The 13656-nt window shown below is 40.9% G+C and overlaps 1 protein-coding gene, 1 long non-coding RNA gene and 1 other non-coding gene across 3 annotated transcripts in view; 2 read left to right on the top strand and 1 right to left on the bottom strand.

Moving 5' to 3' along the window:
* The first annotated feature begins 4712 nt into the window (after positions 1 to 4712).
* LOC121931265 lies at positions 4713 to 7074 on the top strand. Its single transcript, XR_006104105.1, has 2 exons — positions 4713 to 4982; positions 6831 to 7074. It is a non-coding gene; the product is annotated as an uncharacterized LOC121931265 (long non-coding RNA).
* Positions 5176 to 5312, top strand: LOC121932370. The gene has a single exon (XR_006104337.1). It is a non-coding gene; the product is annotated as a small nucleolar RNA SNORA24 (small nucleolar RNA).
* Positions 7075 to 9702: 2628 nt separating the features above from the next.
* The window catches only part of PRSS12 (serine protease 12), a gene marked incomplete at its 5' end in the record, with an annotated part of 65551 nt that continues 61597 nt past the window's right edge, over positions 9703 to 13656 (bottom strand). Inside the window, one exon of the mRNA XM_042469694.1 lies at positions 9703 to 11228. Coding sequence (XP_042325628.1) covers positions 10921 to 11228 — 308 coding nt within the window. The remainder of the gene's footprint in view (positions 11229 to 13656) is intronic.

Raw genomic sequence — 13656 nt, 5'->3', positions numbered from 1 at the left:
AGAAGGAGGCGAGGCCCCAATCCTTGCCTCCGCAAGGCGAGGCCCGGGGCCCAGGCGGGGAGGGAAGCCTCCTTAAGTGGGGGCTTTCCCTCACCGCTGGCTTCCGCTCCCCGTCGCGATCGCAAGGGGCGACATGTAGTAGGACAAAATTTTCAAATGTAGGACACATTTTTGTGTGTCCTACATTTGAAAATTTTGTCCTACATTTTTCCCGGTTTGGAGGTCCGGCACTATGGCAATCCTAGATGTGACAAGCGCTTAGCATCCACATGTCGCGAGCATCACTGACGCACTGCAGCGTCATGGCGCTGCAAAAAACCCCACTTTTTGTGGGTTCTTTTTGCTATGCGAGGAAGCCATGCGGTTTGTCTGCTGCAGCTTCCTCGCACAGCAAAATAAGGCATGGGCAGACCTTCCTTTTTGGACGGGCTGTACCGGGACAAAGTTTCTATTTCTTCTTGTTTACAGAAGAGTAGTAGCTTGAGCTGATTTATAACTAAAAACATCAAAATCACTCTACCAAAATATTAAAGCACTTTTAGTAGGTAAGGATACTGGGAGCCCTGAGTCACTTATTAAGTGAGTGGATTAGGAAAGGCCAGTAAAAGGACCCATGGGTTAAAGAGATTATTTCTCAGGCACGATAAGCCTCATATTTTAAGGAAAGAAAAACCCTGTGGCTCTAGAGGTCACACCAATGGATAAGGCTTAAATGCATTCCAATTTAGCATTATACCTGCATTCCATATGTGGCATATAATACATTTATACATATTTAATATTCATAGCAATTTCATTATTGTTTAGCATTTCGCCTATATTTTTAACCTAGCTTCTTTTAAAGTCTTGTGCATAAACAATACACTTATATATAAACATTTGAACATGCCTAAACATGTTATTTGGAGAGGGATGTAGAGTGGGATACATTTATATATACTTGTGACAACCATGTCCCAAAGTCAGTTAGATTTTTAAAAAACTATTCTGAACTTTGTGAAAACAAACAAACAAAACAACAATAAACAAACAAACAAACAAACAAACAACCTAAACAAACCCTGGATCAAAATGTACATGCTTCTGGTACATTGTTCCTGCTGTTTGTACTTAAAGGCCTAAACCGTTCTCTGTAACATGAAGAACTAATTTCTGTTCTCCTTGCTGCATCCAAAATGGAAAAAAGCAAAACACTGAAGGTTAGCTGATACAAGAAAAGAGATTCCACCTCAACATTAGAAAGAACTTCCTGACAGTAAGAGCTGTTCGACAGTGGAACACACTCCCTCAGAGTGTGGTGGAGTCTCCTTCTTTAGAGGTCTTTAAGCAGAGGCTGGATGGCCATCTGTCAGGGATGCTTTGATTTGGATTTCCTGCATGGCAGGGGGTTGGACTAGATGGCCCTTGAGTATCTTCCAACTGTATGATTCTATGATCCTATTCAATGCCACTGAGAAAATAGCTTATGAGACCATAGCCAATTGAAAAATTGAAATACAATTTGAAATTTTTAAGTGAGAACAATAACTATGACAACTTTGTGAATGTATCCTTCTGTTTTGTTTCTTTATTGAGCTCAGTCAGAGTAATTGAAATGTCAGAGCAGCACATTTTAGCTGTAAAAGCCATGGGTCATCTTTTACAGGAATTACCTTCCTTTCAAATTTCATTCAGCTCTGTTTGTCAGTGCACAAAATGGTAGTTCCTTCAATGGTTTAAAAATTAAAAATTATTCATGTGAAGATTTGGTTGTTTTTGTTATTTGCTGGGTTTTTAATTTTTTTTCTTAAAGTAAAATAAGAAAAGTAAACAAACGTGGGTTTTTTAATATCCCCAATATATTTGTTAAATCTGTGAAGTAAAAGCACCATCCAGTGGCCAGACTGATTTGTACATTAGCATTTGCTACTATCCCTTTTCTGAGCACTCTGCCTACAATACTGAACAGCCTTTGCTAATCACTGTTCTTCCTTTGAATGGTAAAATATCCTGAAATGGAACTAGCATTTGATTAGTACTACAACATACCACAAATTTGTTTAGTACTAGGGTTGATCCTACAATGCTAGGCTAAACCCTAGCATTTGTTTAGTACTGTACTACAAGCCTATCGAGATCCATATCTGTCCTTTACTTCTCATCACACCACACATAGACCCAAGCTTTCCACTGGGAAGGTTTTACTGCTCACAGGTGTAATACTTGGTTTGGTGACAACTGGATGACAGCACTTCCTGCAAAAACAAGAAATCATCCATTTTGAGCCATTAATATTTTCCAAGAAGTAATGATCCCAGTATTTAAAAAGAAATAGTTGGAGGAGGACAGCCCAATGAGGACAGAGCAAGCTGAAGGGAATACCATGAAAATCCTTAAAGGCAACACCAGGTGGCACCATGAACGGTAGTCCATACTGCAGAAGTTTTTTGCCTTTGCTAATGGAATTTAAAATTTATTTCCTGGACTGAATCTCCCAGTATCTACATGGGCAGAAGTCAAAGAGTCTACTCTGTGATTATGTGGCCACCGTGATTGCACAGGTTTACCTTCCCACCAAAGTGGTACCTATTTATCTACTTGCATTTGCACTGATTTGAACTTAGGTTGACAGAAGCTGGGCCTAGTGATGGGAGCTCACCCCATCTTGCGGCACCCAGGCCTTGAACTGCCAACCTGCCAGTCTTGCAATCAACAGAGCATCTTAACCACTTAACCACTGCATCAAGTGAATGATACTATATTTTGCTATATGGCCAATATGGCTACCCCTAGATAAATAGTCCATCCTGGAACATTTTGTGGCTGTTGGTACACAGACCTTCATAAAAGATTACTTATTTTGACCTGCAGCTTTCAGAATTCCCCATCCACTGCCACCAGTGGCCATGCTGGATGGGATCCAGGAAATTACAGTGCAAGAAAGTAAGTTTTCCCATGCTCTAGTTCTACCTCAGTATAGGTCCACAACCAATCCATATGCTGAGTTGTGCTTTGTGCCTTCACATAGTTTCCATTTATGGCAACCCTAAAGTGCTATAACAGCGATCATGGAGTTTTCTTGGCAAGATTTGTTTAGGGGAGGTTTGCTATTGCCTTCCTTTGAGGCTGAGACACTGTGACTTCCCCAAGGTCACCCAGCAGGTGTCATGGCTCAGCCAGGAATTGAATCCTGGTCTCTAGAAATAAACTAGATGAATTATTCCCACCTTATTAAAAGTGATCACTGTGAGAATGTAGAAGAATGCTTCACCAAATATATTTGGGTGCTTTATAGCAATACTGCTTATTCTGTCAGTTAGCCTTACTCAGTCTCAAGAAGAGGTCCTACTACTTGGCCAATGTGATTCTAGGCTGCATTAACAGAATTATAGTGTCTCTAGATCAAGGGAAGTAATAGTGCCACTCTACTCTGTTTTGGTCAGGCCTCACCTGGATGGAATACTGTGTCCAGTTCTGGGCACCACAATTCAAAAAGGATGTTGAAAAATTGGAGCGTGTCCAGAAGAGGGCAACCCAAACGGTGAAGGATCTGGAGACTATGCCTTATGAGGAGAGACTCAGGGAGCTGAGTATGTTTAGCCTGGAGAAGAGGTGGTTAAGGTGATATGATCACCCTGTTTAAGTATTTGAAGGGGTGTCATACTGAGGATGGAGCAAGCTTGTTTTCTGCTGCTCCAGAGAACAGGACCTAGAACAATGGATGCAAACTACAGGAAAAGAGATTTCATCTAAACATTAGGAGGAACTTCCTGAGAGTAAGGGCTGTTCGACAGTAGAACGAGTCTCCTTCTTTGGAGGTCTTTAAACAGAGGCTGGATGGCCAAATGTCAGGGGTGCTTTGATTGTGAGTTCCTGCATGGCAGAATGGGGTTGGACTGGATGGCCCTTGGGGTCTCTTCCAACTCTACGATTCTATAGATCTTGAGCAGATTATTATTACTATTATTTGGAATTATTATTATTTTAACCCATAACTGTTTCAATTTTAAAAATGGTTTAATTGTTCTTTAAATTTTATATTGATACATTTTAACGTTGTGTTGGTTTTAATTGTATTGTTTCAAATGTCATGTTCCCCGCCTTGAGTCCCTATATTGGGAGAAAGGCCAGATATAATTAGTGTTATTTTAGAGATATTATAATTGTGTAATGTTGTTGTTGTTGTAGTTTGTACGCCGCTTGGCAGGTTTTTGTATATGTGTGCGTGCGTGTTTTACCCTTGCTATGTAAAGTGCTGTGCAGACTCTACAGCGCTCTATAAACAAATGTTAATAATAATATAATTATAATAACATAATAGATGTGATAAATAAAGTATAATAAAATTAATAATTATTAATAAAATAATAATAATTTAATAAAATAAATAATAATGACAATAACAATAACAATAATAATAATGGAGCCAGTTGTTAAAGTGGTGTCAAGGCGGTTTATTTCTGCAGGACGGATACGGAACTGTTTATTGACAAACGGGGTTGCTAGGAAAGGATTACACGGAGTCTGTGACGATTAAACGGTCGCTTAATTCAAAGACTAGGGCGAAAGTTCGAGCCCTAGAGCGCCTGCGCATCTCGCGTGAGGCCCCGCCCCCAACGCCCTCAAAGGGGCGTGGCCTCCCTGTGGCATAAAAATGGCAGCCCGGGGCGGAGTTCTTTCTTTTCCGCAGCGCTTCGATATAGGTTGGGTTGGTTTAGGCTAAGCTGGTAAGGAGGGGTGTGACATTATACAGCTTTCTCCATCCGGGGCTTCTCTGCTGGCCATAAAAGGCTAATGTAGTACTAGTTGTGGCTTTAACGCGAGCGAGGGAGGGAGGGGGAGTTCTCTCATGGAAATCCTGGAGTCAAGGAAGGGTTTTGGCGCATGCGCTTTGAAACCCGTTTCGGTTAGTGAGGTAAAATGGCGAGCGAAGGAGTGTAATAGGGGAGAGGTTGAGGGTAAGGAATGCTGGAGGAGGAGGCGCCGACCAAGAGGAGCCTAAGGTAAGAGAGAGCGTTAGGCTTGCGGGCAATTAAATTGTTACTGGTGATTCGGCCTCGCGGCCACGTCATCACTAAACGCCGCTGTGAGAGCGAGGGTGGGGCGAGCACGATTCTAGTCAGCGAGCAAATGCGCATGCGCACACCAGAGAAGAAACAGCGATGTGGTGCCTCGAGCGCGCATGTGCAGAAGGGTCTCCATGCTTCCATGGGACCTGCCAGTGTGGCAGCCTCCCTTCCTAGTCATGGTAGAGCAGCCCCCGGCCTTGCCTTTTGGCATAGCTCCCCCCCTTCATTCAGATGGGGCGGGACGCTGACTTGGGCAAGGCACAGGTCCCTTTGGGGCGGTGGTGTCCCCCCCCCCCAGATGTTTTGGACTTAAGTACCCAGAACTCCTGACAGTTGGCCAGAGGCATAGATGAAAGAATTGGAAGAGAGGCCTCAAGGGCTGTCCAGTCCAACCCTTGCTATGCAGGAATACACTGATAATATTTATACCCCATTTTTCAGCCAGAAGGCTATCAAAACAGCTTACAGATTGTTAATTAGACATTTCCCAACAGATGGCTATCCAGACTCTTTAAAAAAAGCTACTGTCAACCCCATTCTGCCATGCAGGAACTCTCAATCAAGCAGCTCTGAGGGATGGCTGTCCAGCCTCTGTTTAAAAACCTCCAAAGAAGGAGCCTCCTTCACTTTCTGGGGCTGCATATTCCTGTATTGAACAGCCCTTACTATCAGCAAGTTCTTTTCTTGGAATCTCTTCCTGTAGTTTGAATCCATTGCTCCAGGTCTTATTCTGTGGAGCGGCAGAAAACAAACTTGCTCCATCTTCAGTATGGCATCTTTTCAAGTATTTAAACAAGGGGTATCAGATAATGGAGGGGGAAGTCCAAAACACCTGGAGGACCAATTATTGCCTCTGATAGAAAGGCACCCTGGTGACACAGGTCCAAAACACACTGCAGCAATAATCCAGTTTGAGACCGCTTCAGCTCTTCTGGCTCAGTGCTGTTATGGAATTCTGGGAACTGTAGTTTTGTGAAGCATTTAGCCTTCTCTGTCATAGATCTCTGGCTGCCACAATAAACTATAATCCCCTGGATTCCCTAGCCTTGAGCCAGGGCAGTTAAAGCAGTCTCAAACTGGATTATTTCTGCAGTGTGTTCTGGACCACAGTTGCCTGAAAACAAATGTATCGAATGCAGACCTGTGCCAGAACATGGCATGTCAGTGAATAGTGGGTTAAAGCTACTTTTGAGTAAATTGGGATGGAGGGGGCTATCTGGTCAAAGGAGATGTCTCAATACAGTCTGCCTTACCCTGGAAGATGTTTGTGTGATGGCCTATACATTGTGCTAAGGAAGAGTTCCTTCTTCCCAAATGTATCCTGAACATGAGCGCAACACTCATGGTTGGTGAGAGGCTTGCCTACGTCTTCTGTCTTCCCTCACCTACTTTAGATCACCCAAAGAAGTTTTAATGCGTTTGAAATTGCTCTCAGCAGTGATTTGGCAAGGGTCTTGCCAACAAAGATGCAAAATCCCTTTTTAGAGCCAACACATTGTTCAGCATGGATGTGCATTTTAAGGAGTTCAAAAGAACAATAATGTGTGCTGTCTTTAATTAGTATCCTTGCGTGGCTGATATTTAGACAAATGTGTGATTTAAGGTCAATACATAAAAATAGATCTTGATTTACATGTCTGGAAATACTTTAGCTCTATTTCTGTGTCAGTATTGCAATTAAGTGACATGCTTTCTGTTTATAAATCTTTGGAAATTAAATATGGCTGATGAACACAAATGCTGAGGGACTAATACTTAGTGTTCCATTTTTTCTTTTTGCAGGGTAGATCTGCTTGCAGTTCTGACTTGGAAGATTGGTGATGAGAGTCTGAAACAAGTATTTTGACATCTTTACATTAATCCTTAAATACAAGGACAGACAAATCTCTGCTTATCATTTGGGTGTAGCTCTGGAAACACTTGAACAGTTCCTAAACTGCTGCTGCTGAATTGTAGAAAGTTCCCCTTGAATCTGAATGTATCAGTTTGCTTTGTGTTTTTGATGTATTAAAATACAAACGAGAAATCCTGTTTAGTATGTAATATACATTTCAAATATTTCAGCCCTTATGTGTGCAGTGCGCAGTTTTCTTATTTCATTACTGACACTTTGAGGAGACGCTCTTAGGTTTTATATATGTAAGTTATCAATCTAGTCATGTTGTGTGTCTGGTGCAAATAAAAAGACAGAGGGGTGCAACCCTGCCCTACAGTTGAAGTCTGTTTCTGAAAATAAAGTTCTGAAAAAGTCATGTGATTAGTCATGCCTTCAAATTGCCTGTCATCTTATGGTGGCTCCATGAATATCATAGGGCTTTCTTAGCCAAGGAATACTGGTGGTTTTGCCAGTTCCTTCCTCTGAAATACAGCCCACAACACTTGCTATTCAGTGGTAGTCTCCCATCCAAGTACTAATCAGGTCTGATCCTGCTTAGCTTCCACATTCAGACAGGATCTGGTCCCTTTAAGGTATTTAGGCCTGTAGTTTACATGTAATTTGACCCAAATAAGTTGTAGTGTGCCTTCAATTCATTTCAGACTTATGGCTTACCGTAAGGTGAAATTATTTATTTTTATTTATTAGAGTACAGTACTTATACCCTGCCCTTCAGTCCTAAAGACTATCATCAGAGTGGCTTACAATTATTATTTTTAATTAGATGGTTCCCTGCCCTCAGGCTTACAATCTAAAAGACACAACACAAAAGGAGAAGGGGATGGTGGTGGGGAAGGAGATCAGGTCCAGCAGTTCTTCTTCCTCTGAGGCCTAGACCAAGGCATATGGACTGGAGGTAGGGCTCAGAGGCCAGAAGTCGCACCAAAGCCACGCTCAAGTCCTAAGGACTGGAATGCAGCTTTGGTGCAGTTTCTGGTCTCTTAAGATTCATGTGTCATTTAAACAGCATATCTCCAAAGTAGTTTTATTTTGGCTTGTCTGTTTGGGTCCTCCATTAACATGGTCTCTGAGAGGAAAGCTCCATTTTACAAAGGCTTTGTATGCCTTCCCAGTCATCCCGTTTCCTCATACTATCTAGAAGGTTTTTTTTAGTACTATTTGCATTGGGAGGAAGGTGAGAAGGTTGGAGGAGGAGACTGTCAGTGTTGGTTTTTAGCAGTGTGTCTGCACTAAACAATGTAAAGCTTGAGTTGGGAAAGAAATTCCAGTAAGGCTGCAGCATGTGGGCCAACCTACAAGCTAAACAGCTGTTTTCAGAATGTCTTGTTAGACATGTGAGAATATTCAATGTGTTCTTTGCCTTCAAGTCATTTCTAACTGAGGACAAAACTAATGTAAGCCTATCTGAGGTTGAGAGTGTGATTTGCTCATGGGCATCTAGTGAACTGACCATAACAAAGCGAAGGCTGTTCTGTGAGGTTCAAAATTTTCAAGAATTAGAATGTAAATCACTCAGAGAAGTGTGAAGGGAAAGATAGGTTGCATTTTCTGGTAGACTACCATTAATTCTATAGATTGTCCATTAGGGGGTAGCATTGCTGTTGAAATGCTACTATTACCTATATGCTAGATCCAATTCTTATGTGCTTTCTTTAGAAAAAAATCAAGGGCACATTCTAAATTGTCTAATTGAATGCAGTGCAAGTCCAAGAGCTAGTCAGCTGATCTTGGTACAAAGGGACATAAGTCAGGTGCAGGATGCTTTCTGCAAGTAGCAGTTTTTTTGCCTTTGAGGGTATCCTGTCTGAATATGAAGAAGATCTTGGTGTAGGTGACCTAGAAATTTGAGTAATGAGAACTTCTTTCTCTCAGTCTCAAAAGTGCTACAAGATCCTTTTGTATATTGATCCAAACTAAAGCAGGTATGTCTTACAATTCATTGGCGTTTGGTGCCAGAAACTGCCCCCCCACCCGATACCAAAATCAGTGAATGCTCAAGTCCTGCTAAACAAAATGGCATAGTTAAATGGTTTCCCTTAAATAAAAATAGCAAAATCAAGGTTTGATTTGGGATTCACATTTTAAAAAATATTTACAAACCATTGAACTGTATATATAACAAAAGCGCAACACTTGATAAACATTAAATAGCTTCCTGACATCTAATAAAGCTATTGTAGCAAATGCTATCAATTGTGTAGTGAAGCCGAGCTGCAAGATTAAGCATGTTACTTAGCAAATTCTAATCATTAGTTTAATCTCCATTTGATTAAACATATTACAAGAGCAGAAATGAATTCAGTAAGTTACACATTTTATTGGACAAGTTTACTGCTGTATGGCTCTGCTGACAAAAATATGAAACAGCATAACAAAAACATTTAACAAATAGTTGAGATTCCTGGATATCATTTTAACAACACTGGTACTGGTAAGTCATTATAGTAAAATATATAAAAGTATGACTTGCTATCAAATGAAGTTGAACTAAAACAAAGTCATTTTTGAGTTTAGAAACTGTTAAATAAATGGTAATGAAATGTATCTTTTCCAATATCATGGCTTTGCCCAAAAAACATCTTGGATAGACAAGTTTGTTTTGTTTTTGCTTTTTTTATTTATATACCGCTCTTCCAAATATCATAGCGGTGAACAGCAAGTAAGCTAATTAGCAAGTAAGCTAATGTGCCCCCAACAGTCTGTGTACTCATTTTAGCGACCTCAGAAGGATGCAAGCCTGAGTCGAGCTTGGGCCCTTTTGCTGGTCTTGAACTCGCAACCTTGTGGTCTTGAGTGAATGGCTGCAGTACAGGCATTTAACCACTGTGCCACCTTGGCTCCTTTTGATAATGCTGGCTTTAAAAAGAACACTACCCCCTCATCTAGGTGTCCCTATTACAACTAGCAGTAAGTGGGTATATATTAAGTGCTTCACTTCAAGGTTAGAACTTCTTGAGCTATTCAAGTTTCAAAGTGCAGAGTATCTAGCACTACTTCCATATTTCTAAAACGGCATAGCCCTTAAGTACATAATACTTTGATTATTGCAAAAAGGAGCCAATTATCATCTGAAGGGATTTTATACAGTTCAAGTGATTTTGAGGTACTGGATAACCATTGCAACACAACTACAAGCCAGTCATGTTGAGACACTAAAAACAGTATACATTGGTACCAACATGTACAAGCGCCCAAAGGCTAATTCACTGGAACTAGAATCATTATTAGTGAGTGCATTTTAACTTTGAATTTACATTAGAACTATGATACAGAACTACAGCATTTCACCTCTTCCCACACAGCTGTCACAATAACTGCCAACATACAATTCATAAGTTTCCTCTTCTATGGTTTCAAGGAATCGATCCAGATAAATGACAACAATCAGATCAGTTCACTACATAGATTCTGAGTTGGAGGGGACCACAGTGGCCTTGCAGGAATACACAACTAGCATTCCTGAAAGATACTCATTTTCAAGGGTTTCCAAGAAGGTAAAATAACTTGTCACTGAGTATACTTTTATATTCATGTTACATCTGTTACTATATACTTATGTCTTCATGAACACCAAGTATTTAAAAGGAATGGGTAAACTTACACAACATAAATGATTTCTTAAGATTAAATTCTTGTGAAAGGCTCTCTAACAGAATGCAATAGGACCAATAGGATTTCCACTCTGAAAAGGTAGAACATTGAGTACTAAGTTATAAAAAAGGTACTGAAAACTTGCATACGACCATAACTATCCAGATACACTGAACAGATTTGTGCACTATTTAATCTGCTGTTTATACAGGGGGACAATAGAGAAGTATGATAGCTTTCCTTGTTCTAAGGGTTCAAAATTACTTTAGGATGAGTGATCTTAATATCTTGAAAATAATACATACAGAGGGGGGGAAATGTCTCATACTCCAAGTCCCCCTGCTTTAAACTGGCTTCCGTTAATGAACTGTGGGTGCAGGATGGTCATAGTTTGGTTATGCTTCTTATCCAAGGTATGAAAGAAGAAACTTTGGTATAGACACCTGGAGAGTCTTTGACTCCACAGCCATAACCCCAAGAGGTCACTCCATACACAGCCCAGCTTTCTCCTGGGCGTTCACACATCAGTGGTCCACCACTGTCTCCCTGGCAGCTGTCCACACGTTTCTGGTCCTGGAGGTTACCTGCACAGAGCATCCTTCCTGTAAACCTTGTGTGGTAGCGTTCTTCACAAACTCTCTTAGGAAGCAGGGGGACAGCAGCTTGCTGTAATGTTCTTGAGTAGGCTCTTCCTGAAGGGAAAGAAATGCTAAAGTTAATGTAACTGGACAGACAATGTTAAAGCTAAGACATGAAGGTTCACCAATATATGCTATTAAGGTGAGTGAGAGCAGTTGTCTTTAGAGTGGAAAAAGCAAAACAAAACAAAATCTGGAATAAACCAGTGCTTTTCAGACTGAAAAGCAGCTATATTAATAGCTTTTTAGATGATTTAGGCTTTTTTCCTAAAATTATTAACTTCCCCAGAGCTGTTATGTTCCAGCAGCCATACCTAGCATAGCCAATAGTGAGTAGTGGATGTTGCAGACCAATATGAGAAGATTCCTTCTCTATTCTCTGTTCCTGCATGAGGTTGAAGTCCACTGATTTTTCTGGCTCTCAGTTCTTCTGATACTTAACACAAGCTGACATCACCAGGGGTGTGTGCTTTCAGAGCCTTTCCATATCCAAAATGCTCCCAACAGCCAGTATTGGTTGGGAGGCAAACTGGCTGGCTTGCAAAATCAGACATGTTAACATCTACAGTACATCCCTCACTTGGCATTGGACCCACCATTCACTAATGAAAACGCAATATGGAAAGGGCTTGACTGACCAGGACTAGTGTCATAAGATGAAACAATGAGCAATGTTACATGTTTCCTTAAACATACATGAAATGCCAAGTATGAATATACTCATGAAATTTAAAAAGAGCAATTCTTAGCAAATTGTGTGCAGTGCTGTTAAGCCAGAATTCGTATAATACTTGTAGGATACGTATATGTACGGTATCATTTATAAGGGAGTCATACAGCAGTAGTAGCACATACAACACACACATGATATTAAAGTATAGCATACAGATATCTGAAAGTAGTGGTTGTTTAATTTATGCCTCAGTCCAGTGCAGAAAAATCAGTTCATGAAATTCCAGTCTTCAAAGAATACAATTCAAGATACTGATGCCAAAATGGCAAAGTGGTATATGGTGGCTCTTTTCCATAGATACATATATTTACCTTTTGGTCAATAACAAAAAAAACATGCACAATACAACACGTTAAAATACAACATTAAGTACAGAGTTTAAAATACTATTAAATATAAATTATTATATTAGAGTGATTTTTAAAAAATGGCACAGGGGTATACAACAACCGTTTTGCAGAAACCTGTTCAACAGATATTTTACAGTTTTGTGGTCTGTTACTAAAAGTGTAATTGCTTGTGATTCAGTAGTGTGGCACTGTTAAAATCTGGTGTAAATGTGGGTTCCAAAATTACTAGTTACAAACCCAGGACAGACTATTGCACTGTCACATTAGTATGAAATGGGACAGATTAACAAAGTGTGAAAGTTGCTCTTCAAAAACAGAGCTTAACTGAGGTGTCCCTCAAGGCGCCATCCTGTCCCCAATGCTATTTAACATTTATATGAAGCCGCTGGGAGAAATCATCTGTGGATATGGGGCCAGGTGTTATCAGGACGCTGATGACACCCAAATATATGTCTCTATGTCATTAGCAACAGCAACAGATGGCATTTCTCCCCTCTTAACCAGTGTCTTCAGGCAGTAATGGATTGGATGAGGGAAAACAAGCTCAAGTTGAATCGAGACAAAATGGAGGTACTTACGGTAGGGGCCTCCATACCAGGTTTTGGGTTGCAACCTCCAGTCCTAGAGGGGTTCGCGCTCTCCTCGAAGGACTGTGTTTGCAGTCTGGGGATGCTTCTTGACCCATCGCTTCATATGAGGAATCAAGTGAATGCGACAATCAAGAGTGCCTGTTATCAGCTCCGGCTAATACGCCAGCTGCGCCCTTTCCTGGGACAGGGTGACCTCAAAACTGTAGTACACGCACTGGTAACCTTAAGACTTGATTTTTGTAATGTCCTCTACATGGGGCTACCCTTGTGCCTAGTCTGGAAACTCGAGTTGGTACAGAATATGGCAGCCAGGTTGGTCACAGGAACAGCGAGGAGTGACCATATAACACCAATATTGAAGTCACTCCACTGCTGCCTATTAGTTTCCGGGCACAGTACAAGGTGTTTGTTATCACCTTTAAAGCCCTACATGGCTTGGGCTATCTAAGGGCTTGCCTGCTTCCATATAATCTGCCCCGTACACTCAGGTCCTCTGGGAGGAATTTACTACAGCCCTTAAAGACCAGATTGATGACGACCTCCCAGAGGACATTTTCTGCAGCCACTCCCAACTTATGGAGTGGCCTGCCAGACAAGATCTGTCAAATTATCGATCTAGAGAGCTTCAAAAAAGCTCTTCCAGCAGGCCTTCCTGGAATAAAATACTCAGCCACGAAAAAGACTTTCCCATTTATCGAACTCTGCCCATGGTTATTGCTTGGATTTTAAAAAGTTAGTTTTAGTCTTATACTGTTTAATCCTGTTTTAAGGGAGGGGGAACTATGTATATATGGATATATTTTAGCCTG

This window comes from Sceloporus undulatus, chromosome 5 (genome assembly GCF_019175285.1).
Source record: "Sceloporus undulatus isolate JIND9_A2432 ecotype Alabama chromosome 5, SceUnd_v1.1, whole genome shotgun sequence".
Classification (NCBI taxonomy): domain Eukaryota; kingdom Metazoa; phylum Chordata; class Lepidosauria; order Squamata; family Phrynosomatidae; genus Sceloporus; species Sceloporus undulatus.
Note: the sequence above shows the minus strand (reverse complement) of the source record. Positions and strands in the feature narration are given on the sequence as shown.